The following is a 25493-nucleotide window of genomic DNA, read 5'->3' as shown; positions in this document are numbered from 1 at the left end:
GGTCGAGAAGGCACTCACAGCTGAGAGTGCAGAGAACAAAATCTGGTGAGAGAATGCAGCCAGGAAAGAGTTTAGGAGAACAGGTTCTCCATTTATGGGTTCTGGTAGGGGTGGTGGCCCCAGTGATCAGAAGAGGAAGGTTCCTGACTCCTTCCCAATTCCAGGTTCTGATAGTCGACCTCATGGTATTTCAATGGGCCGCCAAAGTGGCGGTGAGGCCTAGAAGTCTTATCCTGAATGCCCTAGATGCAAGAGGTGTCATTTGGGAGAGTGTAGGGCAAGGGCCTGTTTCTCATGTGGAGCAGTGGGTCATCTCAGGAAGGATTTCCCTAAGACAAGAAAAGAAGAACCTAAGAAAGCAGACAGCTCACCCCCAGCTCGAGTGTTCGCATTGACACAAGCAGAAGCTGAGGCTTCTCCCTCAGTGGTTACACGTTAACTTCTTAGTGCTGGAACCCCTTATAATGTTTTGATTGATTCTGGTGCTACACATTCTTTTGTTAATAGTAGAATTATTGATAGACTGTGTAGACCCTGTGATTTTTATGATGTGGGGTTTGAAACTTTATTTCCCACTGAGGAGTTGGTAGTATCCAGGAGGTGGGTCAGATCTTTGCCAGTGATAGTGGAGGGTAGAGAGTTGTCAATGGACCTGATAGAGTTAGTTATGACTGACTTCGACATGATTCATGGTATGGACTAGTTAGTGAAGTATCGGACAACCATTGATTGCAGAAGGAAGATGGTCACCTTTGAGCCTGAAGGTGAGGATCCTTTTGTATTTGTTGTTACTGTGCATGGACCTCGCATACCTATGATTTCTGTTTTGATTTTGAGGGCTAGAGATCTATTACAAGGAGGTTGCATTGGATTCTTAGCCAGTGTGGTTGACACCACTCAAGTCGTGGCAGTGAGACCATAAGAGACCAGATTAGTCTGTGAATTCCTGGATGTATTTCCAGAAGATTTGCCACGGTTTCCACCACACAGAGAGATAGAGTTCATGATAGCACTGGCACCAAGGACAGAGCCAGTGTCTAGAGCACCAACTGAGTTAAAAGAATTGAAAGTACAGTTGCAAGAGCTGTTGGATTTGAGTTTTATCAGACCTAGTTTCTCACCTTGGGGTGCGCTAGTTATGTTTGTGAAGATGAAGGATAGCTCTCTGAGGATGTGTATTGATTTCAGATAATTGAATAAGTTAACAATCAAGAACAATTGTCCTTTGCCAAGGATAGATGATCTGTTTGATCAGTTGCAAGGTAAAAATGCATTCTCAAAGATCGAACTTCGTTCTGGTTATCATCAGTTGAGGGTCAAGGAGGGAGACATACCGAAGACTCCTTTTCATACTAGGTGTGGGTATTATGAGTTTTTAGTCGTGTCTTTTGGATTGACTAATGCCCTAGCTGCTTTTATGGATCTGATGAACAGAGTGTTCAAGGATTATCTGGACCAGTTTGTGATCGTCTTCATCGATGATATCCTGGTTTATTCTCAGTCAGAGTCAGAACATGAGCAACATCTGAGGTTGGTTCTACAGAGACTGAGGGAGCATAGATTGTTTACAAAGTTAAAGAAATGTGAGTTCTGGTTATCTCATGTATCTTTTCTTGGGCACATTGTCAGTAAGGAGGGTATTAAGGTAGATCTAGCAAAGATCGAGGCAGTCAAAGATTGGCCAAGGCCAAAGAATGCTTCTGAGGTTAGAAGTTTCCTTGGATTGGCAGGTTATTATAGGCATTTCGTGGAAGGGTTCTCAATGATTTATACTTCATTGACTGAGCTGACACGTAAGAATCAGAAATTTGTGTGGTCAGACAAGTGTGAGAACAGGTTCCAGGAATTGAAGCAGAGGTTGATTACAGCTCTGATTCTGAGTCTTCCAACAGATCAGGAGAAGTTTGTAATTTATTGCGATGCTTCGCATCAAGGTTTGGGCTGTGTTCTGATACATTCAAAGAGGGTAATTGCTTATGCCTCTCGTCAGCTGAAGGAGTATGAAAAGATATATCCCACTCATGATTTAGAGTTGGAGGCTGTGGTCTTTACTTTGAAGGTATGGATGCATTATCTTTATGGGGAGAAATGTGAGATCTATATAGACCACAAGAGCCTGAAATACTTCTTCACACAGAAAGACCTGAATATGAGACAAAGGTGTTGGCTGGAGTTAGTAAAAGATTATGACTGTGAGATTTTGTGTCATCCAGGAAAGGCCAACATGGTAGATGATGCTTTAAGCCGGAAGGGTCTGGGACAGATTTATAGTGCGAGGCCGATAGCTAGAGAGTTAGCTGATGGTATAACCAGAGCTAGTATAGAGTTGTTGGTGGGCCAGTTGGCCAATATTACGCTACAGTTTACACTGTTGGAAAGAATTAAGGAGGGTCAGTTGGGTGATCCACAGCTGATCAAGAATAAAGAGGATGTTTTGGCTAGAGCTTCCATAGATTATAAAGTGTCTGAGATGGGCTCGTTGAGATACAAGGGTCGAATATGTGTTCCATTAGACACTGCTATGAGGCGAGAGATTCTGGATGAATCTCATACTACACCTTACTCTTTGCATCTAGGCACCACGAAGATGTATCAGGATGTGAGATCATTGTATTGGTGGTCGGGGATGAAGAGGAATGTAGTAGAATATGTGGCTAAGTACTTGACATGTCAACAGGTCAAGGCTGAGCATCAGAGGTCGGCAGGGCTATTGCAGCCTCTAGATATCCTAGAGTTAAAATAGGAGGACATTACGATGGATTTCATGGTGGGGTTACCCAGGACTGTTGGTTAGCATGATTCTATTTGGGTTATAGTGGATCACTATACCAAGTCAACTCACTTCTTGCCAGGGAGGACTACATATACAATTGATCATTATGCAGATCTCTATGTGAGAGATATCATGCGCCTCCATGGAGCACCGAGGTCAATTGTGTCAGATCGGGAACCTGCTTTTACTTCCAAGTTCTGGGGGAGTCTACAGAAAGCCATGGGAACACAGTTGAAGTTCAGTAATGCTTATCATCCTCAGATAGATGGGCAATCTGAGAGGACGATCCATACATTGGAAGACATGCTGCAAGCATGTGTGCTGGAATTTGGTAGATCTTGGAGTAAGTATCTACCTTTGATAGAGTTCTCCAACAACAACAGTTATCAGTCTACCATTGGGGTTGCACCTTATGAGATATTGTATGGTAGGAAGTGTAGATCTCCTTCATTGGGATGAGACAGGTGAAAGGAGATACTTGGGTCCTGAGGCAGTTCAGAGGACCAGTGAGGCCATTGAGAAGATTAGAGCTTGGATGCTCGCATCTCAGAGTAGACAGAAAAGTTATGCAGATCCCAAGTGCAGGAACGTGGAGCTCCAAGTGGGAGACTATGTCTTTCTAAGAGTCTCGCCGTGGAAAGGGGTGAGAAGGTTTGGGAAGAATGGCAAGATGAGCCCTAGGTTTGTAGGTCCATTTGAAATCCTGGAGAGGATTGGTCAAGTGGCTTACAGATTTGCCTTACCTCCGGCATTGTTAGTCGTGCATAATGTGTTTCATGTTTCAGCTCTTCAGAGGTATGTATCTGATGTGACTCATGTTTTGAGTTATGAAGATCTAGAGCTTGAGGCTCTCCTATGAGGAACAACCAGTCTAGATACTTTACAGGAAGGACAAGGCCCTAAAAAATAAGATGATACCTTTCGTTAAGGTATTGTGGAGGAACATCAAGGTTGAGGAAGTGACCTAGGAGCTGGAGTCAAATATGTAGAATCAATATCCCGACCTGTTCAGGTAAATTTCTGTAACGCCCCAACTCCTGGGACCGTTACGATGTGCCTTGTAACAGTGCTAAACTCGCTAATCGAGTCATTTGGCCAAAACGTGATCTAAGTATGATTAGCAGTTTAGGGTTTAAACACCTTGGTTATGATGTAACATTTCATTAGAACGTTTAATATATACATTGGGATCCCAAAAATATAAATTTCAGAGTTTATTACAGAAAATATTTACTACAAGCCGTTCTAAGCGGCAAAACAGGGTTCAACCCTAGTTCCACTTTAAACCTCGGTCGTGGCGGACGAGCAGCTGCATATGTACACGTCATCACCTAAGCTCTCCAACTCAAGGATGGTCCAGCTTCCTCTTGCCTTTACCTGCACCACATAGCACCCGTGAGCCGAAGCCCAGCAAGAAAACATAACACTTTTCATAAACATTATCAAATGATTATCATTATAATCACACTGAATATAAAAGCTTTCAAACCAATGGGTGAACATCACATGATTCTAGCGGGAGAGTGGCTGTTAGGTAAGCCACTAGCCTCCAAGCTCTCTTTTCTAGCGGGAGAGTGGCTGTTAAGTAAGCCACTAGCCTCCAAGCTCTCTTTTTTCATTCATCGACCCTCAGGGTCGGTTAGGCATTAATGCTCCTTGAGTCATTCAATGCTAGTAGTCGATTAGATCTAATCTCTGTTGGCTTGCGTGATTCACGCTAAGGCCGTTCTGACAAATAAGTCAGCGCTACCTGACCCGTGTCCAGTATTACTGCCGAACCTGACTAATGAGTCACAGCTTCACAGTTAACACTAACACTTTTGTCGATTCTGACTGAAGAGTCAGTGCATCGTGACTAGTGCCCAGTACCACTGCCGAACCTGACTAATGAGTCACAGCTTCACAGTTGATACTAGCACCTTTTGTCAAATCTGACTAATTAGTCAGTGCCATACACAAGTAAGCAATGCTATCAATATGTATCATATGCCAGTTATCCAAGAATAGGGCATTCATCATGCTTACTAACACAGTTTCTAGCATAATCATGATCATGCACAAACTCAGAGACTCAATCTCTGGCCAATCTCATATTCATCATTCATGGCATGCCCTAATCACATGTTTCTCATGCATTACATGCATCACACTTAATCATCCAGCATGCCTCAACAATAGTCATATGCAAATGGGCAAGATTACCAAGCATTCATTATGCTATCAACATTTACATTTAAACATCCGTCATGCATCAATAATAACCATGCATGTCATACTCAATAATCAGCCAACATGCTTCAATGATAACCATGCATGTCACATATACATAGGGTGCAGTTTTCTTACCTCAGATTCGAGCTAGTACCAATATAAGAATGATCCTTGAGAACGATCAACCTTTAATCCCTTAGCGGTCACCTAATCATAACCATATATGGAATACCATTAATAACATGATAATCAAAGGTTTCACACCAATATCTAGCCCTCAAGAGATCAATCCAAACTAATCCAAGTAGTAGGGAGACTCCCGAGGCCCATAGCTAAGTTCCCGGGGTCAAAACGAGCAAACGGGGTGAAAACAGGGCAAGGGCTGCGGCCCTAGCCCCTTGGGCCGCGACCCCCAGGGTTCTCTGAGGCAAGGGCCGCGGCTCGAGCCGCGGCGCCCAGCAAGGCCAATTACTAGAATGCCCTTATCATTATAAGTACACCCATATGCATGCATTTATCATCATATAATAATATAATTCACATTAACATGCATATATTCATTTTATAACATATTAAATCAATTATGGCCCTCCTGGCCTCCTAATCAAGATCCTAAACCTTATTAGGAAATTTGGGGTATTACAACTATCCCCTCCTTACAGAAATTCCGTTCTCGAAATTTATCTGAACAGCCCGGAATAAGAATTCCGCACAACCGATTCCAGTTTCCCAGGTCATTCTCTTGACCTCACTGTTTCTGCAACATACTTTAAATCATGGTATACTTTGTTCCTCAAAACCTTGTAACTCAACTCATGAGTTCTTTTAACCCATGTCCACTGCATGGAGACACATAAAACAATGTACAATCGTCGGAACCAAAACTATGGTCCAACAATAGATAATCTGATCAGTCCTATCTAGGACTCAAACTGTCATACCAATCTAGGCTCAACTTGCCTTTATTCATCACCTCTTTCCATGGTGATTCTTTAGGAAGACACAACTTCCTACCTGGAACTCCATGTTCCTGCTTTTCAGTTTAGTATCACTTTCCATTTAATCTAAGAAGTGAGCATCCTTGCTCCAACCTCTAATAACCACTATGGTTCCTTGAACCATTTCATGATCCAGATGTAACATCTCACCCATCTCATTCCAATGTACAGATGATGAACATGTTCTACCAAGTCTTATCTCATAAGGTACCCTTTCAACACTGAACAGTTCTCCCTCTGATTATGATCAGCCTGAGAACAAAGGTCTGTACAAAATTTTATCTATAACCTTATTCATCGCCTTCTCTCACTCTTCCATAACCTGGAAGTAACATTAGAGTCTTCATCTGATAAGATGGACCTTGAGTTCACGAAGGCTCTCTATCCTTCTCACAAGGAGATTCAAATATAGATCAGCTATACTATTCACCTGTCCTTACTGATACACAAGACTCACTTGGACTACCAGTCCACAATGACTTAATGACAAATCATTTCAATCCATCAACCTGGGAATCCCATCGTGAAACCCATCGCGATTCTCACTCATTCCCACTATGAAATACCCAAAGGCTGTAATGGCCTTGCTATTTCCTAATATTCTGTCTCGACCTGCTAACAGGTTAAGAACTTTATACATGCCTCGATACACGCCTCTTCGTCTCAGGCCATCACTATAAAATTTCCATGTCATGTTCCCCTTTCACGATGCCTGTATGAAACGAACAAAAGAATAGCATGAGATTCATCCAGAATCTCTCAGTTAATCCCGATGTCCATCGGATCCCAAGTCCGACCTCTATCTCACTATAAATTCATGTCTGTCACTATAGAACCTTTAGCTAATCCAGCTAAAGCTTTCCATTCAACCTTACCCGTCTGTGGCTCACTCAACCATCTTTCCTTTCTATCCTTCTTGTGATAATAATCTCAAACAATAAACTGGTCACTCGGCCCGCCAGAAACTCTACCCAGTCCTGGTCTGATTCTTTAATCATCATGTTACATAGGCAATCACTTTTCTCTATCACTAGGATGTCATAACAATCCTCTAACTGATCCTGGTCTATAAAGACCCAGCACTTTTTCCCCAAGGCACCTGAAATATCCTTACTTCCATGGACACTCCTGTCCCCAAGGCACTCTTCACTCTTGGCAATTCTCCGCAGAGAAAACACCACTATACCATCGTCCAAGACGATCACAAACCCCATTCAAATCCACCCTTGAATGCATTATTCATCTGATTCACAAACACTTAGCATCAAGCCAATTCTCAAGATGTATTAAGCACTCACAGTGCTCTAATTTGATACCAACACAATCCTTTACATAAACTTCCCTCTCTGATCCCTAACTGGTCTTAACCAGATCCAAGATCCACCTTAAAGGGTTCCATCTTACTCAGCTACTAACTCTTTAATTCTTATAACCCCACTGAGCCACTCTAAACAGTGTTTACGTTCAATTCCATTTCTGGTACTAAACCAATCACCATTCTAATCTTCCTTTAATTAAAAGAAGATCTGAAAGATCACTTGAAAACACATTTAAAAACCCACAGACTAATCCAGTCTGTCCTAATCTCACTGGTACAACTCAGGTGATATTCATCACGCTAGCTAAGAGTTCCATGCGTTTCCTTGCACAAACTCTAGCTCTCGCTACAAGTTTCATAAGCACACAGAACCATACACCAAACTAACCAACACAGGGCTCTCCACTCTCAAGCCAAAAATTACTACACTTTCCTTGCCATTCAAGACTGCTCTTTAATTACTTAACCAATCCATACCCTGGATCAAACCAAAGCCTGTCATAACTAGCTTTATCAGAATCCCTGATGAGTGCTTTCCAAAACCCAACTCAATTCTTAAGTTGCCAATACCATCTTACATTTTCCCATCACAACATAACCATGAGATCTATATATACCATCAATATACCCTTCTCTATATTCATACCAACAAAAGAACAACATAGCGCCAAAGCCAAACAACATAATTCACAACTCAGAACTAGAAGACTGACCTGTCATCCCCGAAGAACTAGTCTCAGTCTCAAACTCTGATTGCCCTGGGATAAACACTCAATCAGGAGTCGAGCTATCTATTCCCCTTTGCTCATCCCTTAACACGGGGCACCTCTTCACAACATGCCCAACCATACCACATGCGAAACATGCCTTTGCTCAGCATTTTCCCAAATGATGCCTCTTGCACTGAGCGCATTTTGGATGAGTCTTCCAGCTTTCTTTGTTACTTGTCCCAATAAGTGGAAGTACCACTATCTGGGCTCCATGTTCTCCAGCATTCTGCTGCCCAACTACTATACTCTCAACAGCAACAGCCTTCTCTACCACCTGAGCATAGGTAGAAACTTCATACACTGGGGCAACTCTAATGCCCTGAACTATCCCAGGATTCAACCTCTGAATAAATCTTTCTTTCCGAGCCACATCTGTGGATACCATGTCTAAGGCAGACTTGGCCAACTCACCAAATTTAGTAACATACTCGGTCACTGATGCATTTCCCTGAACAAGATTCAGAAATTCATTCATCTTGGCAGTCTTAGCTACATCACAATAGTACTTCTCATTAAACAGCTGCCTAAATTCTTTCCAGTCCATCACAGCTGTGTCTCATGTCTGGGATACTACCTCCCACCATGTCTAGGCATCATCCCGCAATACACATGTAGCACAGATCACTCTATCATGACCCACCAGTCCCATACTATCCAGAATGGAGCTGATCATGCCCATCCATTGCTCAGCTCTGAATGGATCTAGGCCTCCCTCAATGATTGGAGGATAAAACCTCAGGAATCTTCCACAGAGAAATTCCCATCTAATCTCAACCCTAGGTTGAGCTGAAACTGATGTCACCCCTGGCTTAGAAAAGGAAGAGGTACTCCCCAACAGACTCCGCTGTTGCTTCAAATACTTGATCCCTTCCTCCTGCCTCTGCAATCTTAATTGCAAATCTGTGAGCGTCTGCTGAACATTCATAGATGCAGACGAAGAACTGATACCCTAGCTGTAACTCCCAGCCCCTGTATAACCATCACAAGGCCTTATAATCTGCCTTGAATATAAACCTGCTGATTCAATCTGCAGTCAATAACTTGACCCATTAGTCACAATAACCATATCAAGGGCTTTTCCCACGGGATAAATCTTACCACACCATAATCATAAACCACTTGCAGTGCTGCAAACATGCCCATGGCATTCATACTTTACTCATATTCCTTGCTCTTCAAACATTTACACCATGCCTCAACTCCAGCATGCAAATATCACATTTATATTCATGTTCATAAACATTTTCATGGAGCATATAATCATATAGTCAAGATCCAGGCTCTATCAGAATCTCATGCTCCCTAATACAATGTACAGGTAAAGCATTCACTTTTATTCAAACAGCTATACACATAGCTACAGAAATATTTACCATTCCTTGAGTGAAGCTATCTTCAGTGATGAGTGTACATGCCTAGCTTGTCTTCAGGAACCATAAACCTTGGCTCGCTCTGATACCAAGTTGTAACACCCCAACTCCTGAGACCGTTACGGTGTGCCTTGTAACAGTGCTAAACTCGCTAATCGAGTCATTTGGCCAAAACGTGATCTAAGTATGATTAGCGGTTTAGGGTTTAAACACCTTGGTTATGATGTAACGTTTCATTAGAACGTTTAATATATACATTGGGATCCCAAAAATATAAATTTCAGAGTTTATTACATAAAATATTTACTACAAGCCGTTCTAAGCGGCAAAACAGGGTTCAACCCTAGTTCCACTTTAAACCTCGGCCGTGGCCGACGAGCAGCTGCATATGTACACGTCATCACCTAAGCTCTCCAACTCAAGGATGGTCCAGCTTCCTCTTGCCTTTACCTGCACCACATAGCACCCGTGAGCCGAAACCCAGCAAGAAAACATAACACTTTTCATAAACATTATCAAATGATTATCATTATAATCACACTGAATATAAAGCTTTCAAACCAATGGGTGAACATCACATGATTCTAGCAGGAGAGTGGCTGTTAGGTAATCCATTAGCCTCCAAGCTCTCTTTTCTAGCGGGAGAGTGGCTGTTAGGTAAGCCACTAGCCTCCAAGCTCTCTTTTCTAGCGGGAGAGTGGCTATTAGGTAAGCCACTAGCCTCCAAGCTCTCTTTTCTAGCAGGAGAGTGGCTGTTAAGTAAGCCATTAGCCTCCAAGCTCTCTTTTTTCATTCATCGACCCTCAGGGTCGGTTAGGCATTAATGCTCCTTGAGTCATTCAATGCTAGTAGTCGATTAGATCTAATCTCTGTTGGCTTGCGTGATTCACGCTAAGGCCGTTCTGACAAATAAGTCAGCGCTACCTGACCTGTGTCCAGTATTACTGCCGAACCTGACTAATGAGTCACAGCTTCACAGTTAACACTAACACTTTTGTCGATTCTGACTGAAGAGTCAGTGCATCGTGACTAGTGCCCAGTACCACTGCCGAACCTGACTAATGAGTCACAGCTTCACAGTTGATACTAGCACCTTTTGTCAAATCTGACTAATTAGTCAGTGCCATACACAAGTAAGCAATGCTATCAATATGTATCATATGCCAGTTATCCAAGAATAGGGCATTCAGCATGCTTACTAAACAGTTTCTAGCATAATCATGATCATGCACAAACTCAGAGACTCAATCTCTGGCCAATCTCATATTCATCATTCATGGCATGCCCTAATCACATGTTTCTCGTGCATTACATGCATCACACTTAATCATCCAGCATGCCTCAACAATAGTCATATGCAAATGGGCAAGATTACCAAGCATTCATTATGCTATCAACATTTACATTTAAACATCCGTCATGCATCAATAATAACCATGCATGTCATACTCAATAATCAGCCAACATGCTTCAATGATAACCATGCATGTCACATATACATAGGGTGCAGTTTTCTTACCTCAGATTCGAGCTAGTACCAATATAAGAACGATCCTTGAGAACGATCAACCTTTAAGCCCTTAGCGGTCACCTAATCATAACCATATATGGAATACCATTAATAACATGATAATCAAAGGTTCCACACCAATATCTAGCCCTCAAGAGATCAATCCAAACTAATCCAAGTAGTAGGGAGACTCCCGAGGCCCATAGCTAAGTTCCCGGGGTCAAAACGAGCAAACGGGGTGAAAACAGGGCAAGGGTTGTGGCCCTATCACCTTGGGCCGCGGCCCCCAGGGTTCTCTGAGGCAAGGGCTGCGGCTCGATCCACGGCGCCTAGCAAGGCCAATTACCAGAATGCCCTTATCATTATAAGTACACCCATATGCATGCATTTATCATCATATAATAATATAATTCACATTAACATGCATATATTCATTTTATAACATATTAAATCAATTATGGCCCTCCCGGCCTCCTAATCAAGGTCCTAAACCTTATTAGGAAATTTGGGGTATTACAATTTCGATGACGAAATTTCTGTAGGGAGGGGATAGTTGTAATGCCCCAAAATCCCTGATGTGGTTTAATGGTTGGATTAATAGGCCGGGAGGGCCATATTTGATTTATTATGCCATTAAACTATGATATGCATGTTTATGTGAATTATATTATAATATGATGTTAAATGCATGCATGTGAGTCCATATTTCATCATAGGGGTATTTTGGTAATTTGGCCCGTTGAGGGCGTAATTGTATATTTGTATGCATGTCGGTGATTTATTGTTGAGGCCACATTATAATGTGGATTTTTTCGAGCTATTCGGCATGAGATGATCTTTGAATGCAAATTAGTGGTTCAGTCATAATGGAATTAAGTTCGAGGCTCGGGGTGAGTCTCGGGATATTTTGGTGATTAGAGCGTTGCTGGGAATTATAGGGTAACAGGATATGAATTATTGGTATTTGAGAATATCGAGAATAGCGGGAATTGGATAACGTTAATTATGATTAGCGGGTTTAGAGGATAAATTACATTTTTGCCCTTACTAGCCTTTATAGAGTTTTATTTAACCTAGGGGCAATATGGTCATTTGGCAAGGGATATATGTAATTCTAGTAAGCTGTAGAAAGAATTGAAGCAAAACAGAGCTGCTGGTTTCCCTTCTCTCGATCATCACCTCCTCCTTTCTCCTTTGGAATTTTTTATCCCAATTTGAAGAACCAAGCTAGGGAATCAAAGGTTGGAGCTTAGAAACTTAGTTCATCCATTGAAGATGACTCAAATCCAGCTTGAGGTAAGAAATCATCCATGAACTTAAGCTATACTCTGGTTTTCAGTCAAGAGAATTTGAAGTGGTTAGTTGGGAATTAATGGAAGTTTGTGAGTAAGTTTGCTTGGGTTTTGATGAGGTTGTGATATGAATGAAGTTTAGGGGTTGAATTTGATGTTTGGGATTGGTTTGGAAGCTTAGTTTTCAGGGGAAGTCGCAAGGAAGGAAACCAAAAAAAATCATGATCTGCAGATGGCGCCCCAGCGCTAGGCAGGACAGAGAGCTGGGTCTCTCTGACTTGGGACAGCGCATCAGCGCCACCTAGCAACGCCCTAGCGCTAGGTCAACTTCAGCAAGTCCTATTTTTAAGGCTCGGGGTGACTTTAGGGGCTCGGGGATTGGTTCGTTTACCCCGTTTGGGTGGATTGGGAGTCCCGAGAGTGTGGGATTGATCCTGGAAGTCAGGTATTAGATTGTGAACCTCTTATTGATTTACTTTATTAATGGCTTCCAATTGGTTATGACTAGGTGACCGCTAAGGAACTAAAAGTCAGAACGTTCTCAAGGGTCGTTCTTTTACTATTTCTCGCTCGAACCTGAGGTAAGAAAATTGCACCCTGTGTTTATGACATGCATGGTTATTATAGAGGCATGTTGATTGTTAAATGTGGACATTGATTGCATATTAAATGCTTATCAAATCTTGCTTCCTTGTTTATGGCACTGACTAGTCAGAATCGACATTGGTCGCGTGTTACTAACCTAAGAGTCAGAAACGGCATAAACGTCAAGAACGCAGAGCTGATAAAAGATTAGATCTAATCGACATCGACATTGAATGACTCATATGGAGTATTAGTGCTGGACCGACCCTAAGTTCGATGAAAACTATAAGCGCTTCTCTAGTCTATGACTAGTTACTCATAGTCAGGGCCAAAGGCTTAGGTGATTGTTTTGTCACACGGCTAAGGGAACGGAATCCCACATTGGTGACTCTATGGTCACTCAGTAGGTTTATGTTGGTGACTATTTCACCAGATACCTATCTCGTTTAAGCTAGTGAAATGATCACTTATCTGTAAAGGGTACGGAACCCACCTCAGTGACTTTTACAACTGTCACTCTTTTATTTTGAACTAAAAGTCCTGGATGATTTTTATGATCATCGTTTGATATTATATACATGCAGTATTGAGTTTTCTTGCTGGGCTTTGGATCATGGGTGCTATGTGGTGCAGGCAAAGGGAAAGAAAAGCTCACCTAGCCTTGAGTGGAGAGCTTAGGTGGCGATGTGTACATATGCGGCCGCTTGACCACCACGGCCAAGGAGTTTCTTAGAGGAATTAGGGGGTTTGCCCTATTTTTGCCGCTTAGGTCAGCGAGTTGTAAATTTTAAACTATAATGACCATTTTGGATTGTAAATAACTTGTAAATTTTTTTACGGGCCCATGAACAATTTTATGTTTAAAATCAAATATTTCTTTTCCATTTGATTGGTTTTCCACCTTAACCTAATAATCACACCTAGAAGCACGTTTTTAACCAAAGTGCTCGGTTAGCGAGTTAAATCATGGTTCAACATTCATCGTAACTGTCTTGGGGTAACCAGGGCGTTACAATTATATATATGAATGTGTTTTTCTTTTTAAAAAGGAGAAGAAACATCTACTTTTTTTTTTTAGTTTTTTTTATGTTAAACTTTGAATCTAGTTTGTATTATCTTCATCATTGTTTACAAGTTCATATATATTGCATATAAAACTTCTTTGTTTTATCACATGAATTCTAGTTTTCGATGCATATTGCCTATTAAATGTAGTTTTTAATGTTGACTTATATTTTCTTTTTCTGATTTGGATCATTATGCTACTTTGATTTTTTTTTTTTTTGCCTATGATGTTGATAAATGATTTTATTTTATGTTGGTGATTATGGAACTTGATGTGCTCATATATTTGTTTTTTAATATATGCTGGTATATTAAATGTCATAAATGCCCATAATAATAAGTCATATTTTATGAAATCCTTATGATTATTAAATTGGGGATAATTATTGTGTTGAGATTAATTATATTTTCCCATTGTTTCCAACCCGAACCCCACCTCCAATCATCATCGACGTCTACCTCACAAAGCCATTATTGACATTCACAAGTTCAGTTTAGAGAAAAAGGATGCTCTCGTGTAATAATCTCAATGTGAAGAATAGACTTGTTGATATTTTTTATGAAATGTAATTAGTTTAACACTCATCTTCAATAAGTAATGAATATTTTATAAGATATGTTTGTTTATATTATTATATAATTTTAAAAAATTTATTTGAGAAAAATGTTAAATATTTTTAAAATTAATTAATTTGATTTATTATATATATTAAATTAAATTTAAATATATAACTAAAATTACCTATCTAAAAATCTTTATTTACTAATAAATAAGTATAGATAAAAATAAGTATATCACATCATACCACGTGGACCAATCATTAAGAGCCACATAATCAATAAAAATGAGATAAGTAACCCAATCATTAAGTTCCAACTGGTCCAACAAATGTATGCCACGTGTTCCATGAAAAAATTGCCACGATGATTGCCACATCAGTTGTCACATAAGATGTCATGTCAAACAAGTTCAAGTCATTTCTATGGGGTCATGTGAGTTTTACCTACCGATATGTCAATTGTAGGCAATGATACCTTTCTCGACTAACTATTACCTACTAATACAGTATTTGTCAAAATATGTAGGTAAAAGGATTTACCTACCATTATACTATCTTTACCTACAATTAATATTAGTAGGTACATGTTGAATTTCTTGTAGTGAGATCCTAAACACCCAACAATACAATGACACACTCAAAACACAATTATGAAACATATCAAGGTTTCACCACAAATTACAACCTATAATACTAATCATCACATTTCTTATCATCTTTATGCACAAAACAAATAGATCATAATCAAATAATCAAATAAATAACCACAATTTACTAAATCAGATTCTAAGTTTATTTTTATGCCTATAAAGTCAGATTAAACTAATTATTTCCTTATTATTATTTATTTTCAATAATTATCATTTTAATTACACATAATTCCCAAAATAATTGGATACTCAATACAATTACCCAAACCAAAACCTAACATGCTTCCTAACCATTTATACATATTATGAAACATGATTAAACAACTTAGAAACTTATACAAATTATTATAATTATTTATGCATAAATTACCCCTTTTTTTAACATGCATAAAATACTACATAATTAACCAAAAATAACAAATCAACCTAACATAGTTCTAAATCAGTCCTAGACACTAAGATACCATTTCAACTTCATAAGAACAATGCCCAAATAGGAAACAATAATTTTAGCAACACCAAGTTATTTTCTATAATTTATCTACGTAGATAACCCATTTTAATTCAAATAATTCAAGATAAATAATAAAACAGTAAATAATTATCTCAAATTTCACAGAATAGCTTCTAACCCTTACACATGCTTACAATAATTATTCTGAGCCATTTATATTAGTCTAGATATTTTCTATAATTTATTTAAGAAATAACCAAATAAATTCATGAAAATTACAAAAACATTTAAATCTTCAATGTAAATATATAGAACAGTTTGGTATCAATCACAAATCATAATAAAATTATTCTAGAATTTTCTGAACAGTTTAAGTATTTTCCTAAAAAAATTTAAATAATTCATAATAAATCAAGGATTTAACAAAAAAAAATACCAAACTTCACCAACACACTCTAAATTATCATGTAGAATCTAAAACAAGAAAGAAAAAAAAAAACCTTTGGAAATGCCCAGATTGGGTTCGCCGGAGCTATCTCTGAAGTTGTCTTCTTCTCCAACGCTGACGATTCTAGGGCTGAGTTTTGCTGTGTTCCAACCCTTATCTTGCTTGGAAAATGATCCCCTTGTGTCCAGAACTTCAAAGCAATAGAGCCTAGCCCAAAAAGATGTCTGTAACCCCTTGTTCCGAAGTCTTCTTCTCCAAGTCCGGTGTACCGCCAAAAATGGAGCAAAAAAATGCACTTCGTGTTCTAAGCCTTTAAGCTCTGATTCTTTACGTCCAAATTAATCCTTGGAGTCCCCTAAGCTTGCACACATGCCTCCATGCATCCAGAATTTATCTAAACACTCTCAAATTCAAAATCCTCCAAGAACCTTAACTTTAATGGTGAAAAGTGGTGGATTTCGAAAACAACACTTCTATGTCATTTTATCACATCAAAAACCTTCCTTAGATCATAAATAATGCATCTAAAACGGTCAAAACAATCCAGATTTTCCCTAAGCTTCCCAAACCCGAAATTATCCTTTCTCTCTCTTTGTTTTGTGAGAGAAACTGTTCTTTCTTTCTCTTTACTTGCTTCCCACGATTTCTCTCACTCAGAAACTCTCTTGATCGTGCTACAACAAGAAATAAACGACTAAAAGATAACTTGGTTGATATTTGAACGATTCTTCCTCTAATTCCCACAAAACTAGGGATTTTTTCTTTATTTTAAAATAAATTAAAAAATTAAAATAAATAATATCTAGTTATATTACGAATTTTAATAAGATATTTATGATATTGTTTATCATAAAATATCCTCAAAATATCCCCCAACAAATCCCAAAAATAGAGACATTGTAGTCATTTCATAATTGCTTATAATTACTATTATTTAATCCATTTAAATAATAATAATATAATAACTCATAAAAAAATAAAAAATAAAACTCATACATATTATTATTATTATTATTATACTCATAATAATAATAATAATATTCATAAAATAAATAATAACTTTAATTCGAGTCATTATTTATTTATTTGGCATTATGCATATGTTGGGATTTTACAATCATTTCCAAAATATTTAAACATAAGAAACCATAAATTTTAAAACCATTGGAAATCATATGTATCCAATATTCTATAAGAAGAAAAGAAAAACAATTGACAAAGTGAAAAAATTAAAAAATTACCCTTCCGAGAAAAAAAAATATTACGCACTCCACGAACACCATTAATATCAATAGCGGAATGTAGATTTCATTTTTCTAAAATAGACACTGTTTTGCTTGAGTTTTTAATGTAATAGCTCGTACTATATTGTATATATTCTAACATATTTAACTGATGAAAATAGACATTTTTTAATCTTAATTATTTAGAAAATAATATTTAAGACAGATGAGATAGTTTGTTGAGTGTTAAAACAAGACAATTGAATGTGTTTATAATACTATTTTGCAAAAAAATTATTGTGCAACTTGATAAAAATTATTGGGGAATTTTCCCGTGCACCCCCCAAAAAGGGGTACCGGTGCTCTTATGGTGTTTTTAGCTCGGGAAATATTTTTGATGATTTTTTTAATGACTGTGTACATTGTAATTATTTATAGCATCTTGTAAATTTTTAAGAAAATTCTGAATAATTTACAGTACGGAAAACTAGGTTCAAAACAAGTTGTTGCACGTGTGACTAATTTTTTTATGCACGTGAAAAGTAACATGTTTGAACCTTATTTTCGGCACTGTAAATTATTCAGAATTTTTTAAAAATTTATTAGATATTTTAAATAACTACAATGTACACGATCATAAAAAAAAAATTCAACAAAAATATTTTCTGAGTCAAAAAACACTAACTGGTGTACCAGTGTGCCCTTTTTAGAGGATGCAACCCTGAGTTTGCCAAAATTATTTCCAGAAGCACCCTATCTTTAAATAATATAAGCCAGACATGTCATGCCATGTGGTAGCACAGAAATCATGAGTCTTTTTGGTCGGTTGCAGTGTGCATGTCAATGCTAATCTTCTATGTCAATTGTTTAATGTATCCTTCTCTACTCTTCAACATCATGTTACATGTGTGTATATATATATATATATATATATTAACAATTAATATACTGACTCCACATTTACACCAAAATATTTTTGTGCTCCACATGTACACTAAAATATTGAAATCTCTCTCTCTCTCTCTGAAAGTGTTCTGTGAATTTTAGTATTCTAATGGTTACAAGCCTACTATACATGACTTGCACTTTTCACTAGGGCCGCATTTTTTACAAGGAAAGAGTCCCATATAAAACTTCACTTGGATTAAGGAATTTTTCTTTTATTTTTATCACCTCCTCCTTATTGTTGCAATTTTTTTTTAATATTAGGCAAGTATATATAATCACAGTTGGTAATAAAATTGGTAAATCCGAATATCGTCTATAGAGACTGATTTATTAATTATCAGATAATTAATTTATAATTTCTATTTGCTTAATCGAATGTTTGAATTTTAAAATGTGGAAATTAATCCATGACCAAAATAACAAGTAAAACTTAAAACAAAATTCAAAATATAAACATAAAGACTTCAAGAAATTAATTCAATAGAAGAATAAAATTAGGGAATTCAATCTTATCAACTATCCACTCTAATATTCATCAATGTAATAATTACAATCTTTCTTCTTATTAAGATGGCAAGTTAACAAAATCTTTTTATATTCAAGTTACGAAATATAAAACTCAGTCTAAAGCAAAATTTTCTATATTTCTATGACAAATTCAGCATTAGGAGGCAATAAAAATGATAACTTAAGAACCACATAAATAATCACGATACTTTCATTCAATGATCAATTTTATGTCCAGTCAATTATAGTATATCCAAATCTCACTTTTCAGGTTTTGATTCAAAATCATATAAGTTTTGAAAATAGATGGCCAATCAATTCTCAATCAATAAACATAAATTGACAAGATCTTAATAGAGGAATAAAGAAAATAAAACTTTGTTTTAATTCATAAAAGAGTTTCCAGTGATTCAATTAAAATCCCTAATACAGAAACTAGTTGATGTTCATCCTTAAGAAATCCATAAACAAGAAATTAATCATAAAGTAAAGATGAGAAGAAGAGAGAAGAACTCTATGCTGATCCCAGTTCTTCTCCAAAATGATCACAATCCTCTTCTCTCAGTCTAGGTCTGCAAAAGTGGCTATTTTTCTCTCTAAAATCGTGATTTAAACCTAATTAGCATTTCTCCTAAATATGAAATGACCAAAACACATTTCATTAACAATATGCGTTTTTCACATTTCTGGACATATCTTGCGGTCGCAGAAATGCCCTGGAAATGCCCAACTCTTCTGGAATTATAGCCGCATAATCCTCTTCCTGCAGTCGCAGAAATTGCCCTAAAAGACTGTTTTCCACCAACTTTTTTCATCATGTTTCCATACCTAAACCCTTCGACACCTGAAAACATATAAAAACAAGTGTAAAATAGAATAAAACAAAATTAAACACCTAATACTTAACATGAAAACACATAGATGAACGAGTCGGTTGGAAATTTATCTTTACATTGAGACTAATTTAATCAAGTATAATGGGGTGGTCCAATGATTGACTGGTTTTAACCTTATATGCAGTGTGACAGGCAATAAGAATGCCTATTTTCAAGGGTTGTACTTATCTTCTTCAACAGCAACAACATCAATGACTAATCTGCTTCCTGTAATGACCTTTGTAATGGCAACCATAATAGGGTAAATAATTTTAACCCAAAATAACATATATATACAGTAACTTTTAACCATATATAAACTCTCTTGAACCTATCAATTATGTGATATAAAAGAATATAAAGAAATGATTTCAAACTAGCAATACGTGGCAAATTAACTTGATGTAAAGTATTTTGGTGTTTTCTTCTTCTGTAGAATGGAGAAAGTTAATTTTCAAAGCTTGAGAATTGCCCAGATAACAGAGACAATCTTTTCTGTTGGTGGAGCTATTTGCATAGCATTGGTAAAGTGTCCAAAACTATTAAAACACAAAGCTTTTACCATCAAAATCACTACTCTTAGGTATGGGTGAGGATGAGAATTTGCAACTGGGTTGTTTGTTTCTCTACATAAGCTGATTTTGCTGGTCCTTTTGGATGATAATGCAGGTTAGAACTCTTCTAGCTAGGCCTTTTTTTGGTGTGTGTTTTAGTTTACCATGTTTCACAATTCTAATTTCCAAACAGGTGCCAATTTAAGCCAGTTGTCCAGACCACTTGTATTCAACCTTTTGATTTAATATTATTTTAAATTTGATTTAATAATATTATTAAATCAAATTAATATTAATTTGATTTAATAATTAATTAAATTGAAATTAATTTAATTTAATAATTAATTAAATTGAAATTAATATAATTCAAATTTAAATTGATTTAATAATTAATTAAATTGAAATTGACATAATTAATAAAATGAAAATTTAAATTGTTTTGCAAGATAAACAATATTTGTTAGACATATGCAAAATTAACAAATATTGAACTGTGTATTAATTAAGAAAGCGGTAAAAAGTAAGAAAACCTAACAAAGAGGTCGGTAACTTTGGATTATCGGTACCCCATATCTCGCCCATTCTTGTCGCAATTTATCAATTTGTGTATCTATATATGGTGTATTTGTTAGTTACAAAAAATATAAAGTAAAATATATTAATTAATTATTTGATTACATTTATATATGTGGTTTCAAAAATAATTTGTAAATTTTAATTAAAAATATCGTTCTCAAGTAATGTCCTGGACTCGCATGTTCAATCAAATTCTTCAACATCCTCATTATATAGTATCAATATGTTTAACAGCTCTAACAGAGGATGTACTTAAATAAACAATGATTTAGCAACTTTAGGTATTTTTGCCGCAAAAAAAAAAAATTAAGTATGTATCTTTAATATGTATTGAACATTGAGTATTTTTCCTATAAAAAAATTAGATATTTAAATATAACAAGTATGGAATATTATGTATTTATGGCACAAATACCATAATAAACTAAAATAAATACTTCACAATACTTTAAAATCTGTAATTTATTAATCATTCAAATAACTTTTTCCCACGTTACAATCGCACTAAAATATAAATATACATTAACATATATTATTAATGATTAATAATATTACTTTTCCAATTAATATCATGTATCCTTATCCCAATGCAAACTGATTAATGTTTCTGGTGGAAACATGTGTAGACACAAGTCACACAATTATATATAATGATATCTTAACTCGCAGGTTAAGGTAAAAAAGAAAAAGAAAAAACAAACAAAGCTAATAATAGACTGCACAAAGTAGATGATTATAAAGAAGAGGAATTTAATAATAATGATATCTATCGTGCCTTGCATTCGTACACACTTTTACATCATGTGATAGTTCTTAATCACATCGCTCGCCAGACTATGATTTGGCGTGTAGTTGGAGTCATGAAATTATCAGTGCAGACTTTTATTGACCAATATAGCGCACACTACTATAGTTTAGTCAAACTAATAATAAATAAAGAAACTCCATACAGAGTAGCTTGTGACTATATATATTGATGCAGAGAATATTGTACTATGACAAATAGTAGAGGTGTGAATGGGTAGTTATAAACCCGTTTTGTGTATGGTTATGTTGCAATGCCTTTATGCAGGGCTTACTCTATTCACCAAAGCTGCACTGATGCGTGGTATGAGTCCTAGGGTTTTCATGGTTTACAGGCAGATTGTTGCTACTATACTTCTAGTTCCGGTTGTTTGTTTCTCTAGATGGTAAGTCACACTACTAGTTAACTGCTCTCTCTCTCTCTGTCTCTTATTCTGATCTCTTTCTTTCTGTTTTATTGGCAGGAAGAAACCAAATAAAATTTCATTGGGAACGAAGGGATTTTGCTTGATATTTTTGAATGCTCTCATTGGGTAGGTGTGTAATGTTAGGTGATCACTTAAGAAAAGTATACATCATCGGTATAATCTGAATAGTAATAATTATATATATGGTTAAATAAATATACATATATATTATGTCATTTATTTATATATAAATGAGAATATCAAAGATTTATCTATATTTAAATTACTTAAGTTAATTACTTTTTTAAATATTTGATAGTTATTAAAAAGTTTTATTGTTATTGTTGTTAAACTTAATATTTTTGGCTATTTTAATTTTTTTTTAACAATATCTGTATTCAGTTATAACTTCTCAAAAATAATAAAATTAATTTGGTCTCAAAACCATTATTATCCTAAATTAATAACTACTTATATTTATTTAAAAAATATATTTAGAATATTATAACATGTTTTCTGACATGCAGAATAACAGCCAATCACAATGCTTATTTCCAAGGCTTAAAATTGTCATCTTCATCAATATCTACAGCAATGATAAATCTGATGCCTGCAATTACCTTTGCTATGGCAAGCTTAGTTGGGTAAACTACTTTTCAATTCTTTAAAGTACACAATAAAGTAAACATATTTATAGCTATTTTATTTAATGTGATATCAGACACAAACTTTTTACACATAAATATTGTACAATATCTTTTTTGTTTTTAGTAGCATGTACACACAGTAGTCACCTCATCTAATAATAATTCACTAAAAATATATTTGGTGGATGAGTGTAATGGCACTATTTTTCTTTCCTTATTATATATCATCATTTATATTTATAAATATTGTTAGCAATATTTTCTTTAAAATATTTGAAATTTGAATAGTTGGTGAAAACAGATTTTTTTTTTTAAATATCATTTTGTAAAATAATATTCATTTAATAATGTTATACAAAATAGATCAAATGTATCAAGTGTGCTGAAATTATACAGAGACTGTTATACAGAAAAATTATTAGTGAAGTGCACCTGCAAAGTATAACTAAGAAATCAATAATATTATAAATAAAGAATAATTGAGTTCACATATATGAAAATTAAAAAAAAAAAATTCAAAGAATTGAAACTAAAAGTGATTTTATTTCTCGTATATGGTGATATCACTACCGTTAGATTTTGTATAATTAGAAATATTTTTATGCATTTTCTATAATACTGTATAATATTTTTGATTAAAATCTTGATTTTGATATAGGTTGGAGAAAGTTAATTGTGGAAGCATAAGAGGTATTGCAAAGATAGTAGGAACAGTGATATGTATTGGTGGAGCAATTGTGATGGCATTAGTGAAAGGGCCAACACTCTTAAACTCACTACATTCTTCTTCATCATCCACCAATGCACCTCAGAATTTGCAGCTGGGCTGTCTGTTTCTCTTCATTTGCTGCTGTTGTTGGTCATTTTGGATCATTATGCAGGTGAAATGTCAAAGCTCTCAATATGTCATCTATATATTTGCATGATTTAACATCTAAAACTACACACTAATAATTCATATAATATTAATTGAATCCTAGCATACAATTTTTTTTTATGTTGTTTGTTTATTTATTTATTGTTTTTACTTGATTATATTGGATTTGGATTTGAATTTGAATTTGAATTTACATTATATATGTAGTTTTATATTAAATATTATTATAATAATAATATTTTAATATATTTAAATTTATATTAATATAATTAATAAATATCTATTTTTGTTAGTTGTAAAGAAATATTCCATTAAATATTTACAATATTTTAATTAACAAAACAAACTATCACAACAAAAAAATTCTGTAATTTTTACATACTTTTTATATAGAAGAGATATATACAAAATTAATTTGTATTATAATAATTTTCTCCTAATTAAATATATACACATGCAGGTTCCAATTTCAACAATATGTCCTGATCACTCTTATTCAACTCTTTGGATGTGTTTCTTAGCAATGATTCAATCAACCATATTTGCATTGTCCATAGATCGTACAAAATCAGAAGCATGGCTTCTCAATTCACCTATTGAAATTGGAAGTTGTATATATGCTGTAAGTTTAATTATATAGAGCTATTAAATATTAAAATCAATTTTAATAATTATAACTGCATTAATATTCTCTATTTAAATATCTTAATGCATGCTAAATTAGGGTATTGTTGCTGCTTTATCTTTTACCCTTCAAACGTGGTGCGTATCACAAAAGGGTCCAGTTTTTTCTGCTATCTTTAATCCACTCTCCACTGTAATTACAACTATTATCGCTACTTCATTTCTACATGAAGAGTTATACATCGGAAGGTATATATTTATATATATAAATATAATTAATAGATATTTTTTAATATTACTGTACAAAATAATATTCTTTTTTGATAATTTTTTGTAGTATAATATTATTTATATACCTATAATTTTATCAAATACACTCGATACTTTGTCAGAAAAATTATTTTAGAAATAACTATCAAAAGAAATATCATTTTGTAAAGTAATATTAAAAATAAAAATTCATAAATTATTCATTACACAAATGTTTAATATCAACTACTAATCCTTGGTTAAATATTGTTCAGCCTAATAGGTGGTTTTGCTGTGATTATTGGGCTATATGTGGTGCTATGGGGTAAAGCAAAAGACCTCAAAGAGGCCAAGCTGCAAGAATTAAAGCAAGATAATGATGAGCATCAAAAATCACCGGTTGAATTAGTAGTTTGATAATCCCAAATGATGATCGACGATTTTTATCAAGCAAGTTATGAGAAGAAAAACAAACAAATAATAAATATATATAAATATTTTTAATACGTTTATGATGGTTTGTAAAATTCAAATGTACAAATATATTATTAATTAGAGCATTGTCATAATTAAGGTATTTTAGGGTGTTTAATATCCTAAGATATGATATATATAGCTATTAGTGTAACTTTAGCAGTAGATGCTACCTATTTTAATTTGATAATGATATAAGTTATTATACATGCTAAAGTATTGTTTAACATTTCTCTATTAATTATGGTATGGAAGAGATATCTTTGAGTAATTAAACTAAGAAGAATCTTTGGGGCCGAGAATGGTGCTATTTTACCTTCCAACCACTTCTAGAGTTGATATAATTTTGCACAATTAATTAATTTATCACTTTGCTACTTTTTTTTTACCCATTCACTTGTAATCTAGCTAGATATATGAATTTGTCTCCAACTTTTTATTAGTTTTTTTTTAATTTATAAATGACACTTCAATAGTATAATTCGTTTTTTAAACCCAAACATTACCTTAATATTATTTTTATTCAAATATTATTTACAAATAGAGTACTAATCCAAGAATACATAACCCTTTCAAATATTGTTTTGTGTATAATGACATATCCAACATCAGCCAAGTCGGGTAGTTACTCACAATGAGTTTTTTATTTTAATTTTTATATGAATTTTTTTTCTTAATTTACTTCATACTTTATAAAATTTTACTAATATACTTCTACTAAAAA

General features: G+C 35.1%; 1 protein-coding gene across 1 annotated transcript; it reads left to right on the top strand.

Annotated features, from left to right (window-relative positions):
* The first annotated feature begins 21704 nt into the window (after positions 1-21704).
* On the top strand, positions 21705-24712 carry LOC133785896 (WAT1-related protein At4g28040-like). The gene is made up of 7 exons (XM_062225111.1): positions 21705-21877; positions 21956-22024; positions 22426-22542; positions 23204-23426; positions 23883-24044; positions 24147-24295; positions 24571-24712. Exons 1-7 carry the CDS (start codon positions 21705-21707, stop codon positions 24710-24712), a joined length of 1035 nt encoding a protein of 344 aa, XP_062081095.1.
* The last annotated feature ends 781 nt before the right edge of the window (positions 24713-25493 follow it).

Source organism: Humulus lupulus, chromosome 6 (assembly GCF_963169125.1).
Source record: "Humulus lupulus chromosome 6, drHumLupu1.1, whole genome shotgun sequence".
Classification (NCBI taxonomy): Eukaryota; Viridiplantae; Streptophyta; class Magnoliopsida; order Rosales; family Cannabaceae; genus Humulus; species Humulus lupulus.
This window is presented reverse-complemented; position numbering and strand designations above follow the sequence as displayed.

Coding starts and splice junctions, on each gene's coding strand:
- LOC133785896 (XM_062225111.1), top strand. CDS start 21,705: ATGGGTAGTTATAAACCCGTTTTGTGTATGGTTATGTTGCAATGCCTT. Junction 22,025..22,425: donor TTTTTGAATGCTCTCATTGG/GTAGGTGTGTAA, acceptor TCTGACATGCAG/AATAACAGCCAATCACAATG. Junction 24,296..24,570: donor GAAGAGTTATACATCGGAAG/GTATATATTTAT, acceptor AATATTGTTCAG/CCTAATAGGTGGTTTTGCTG.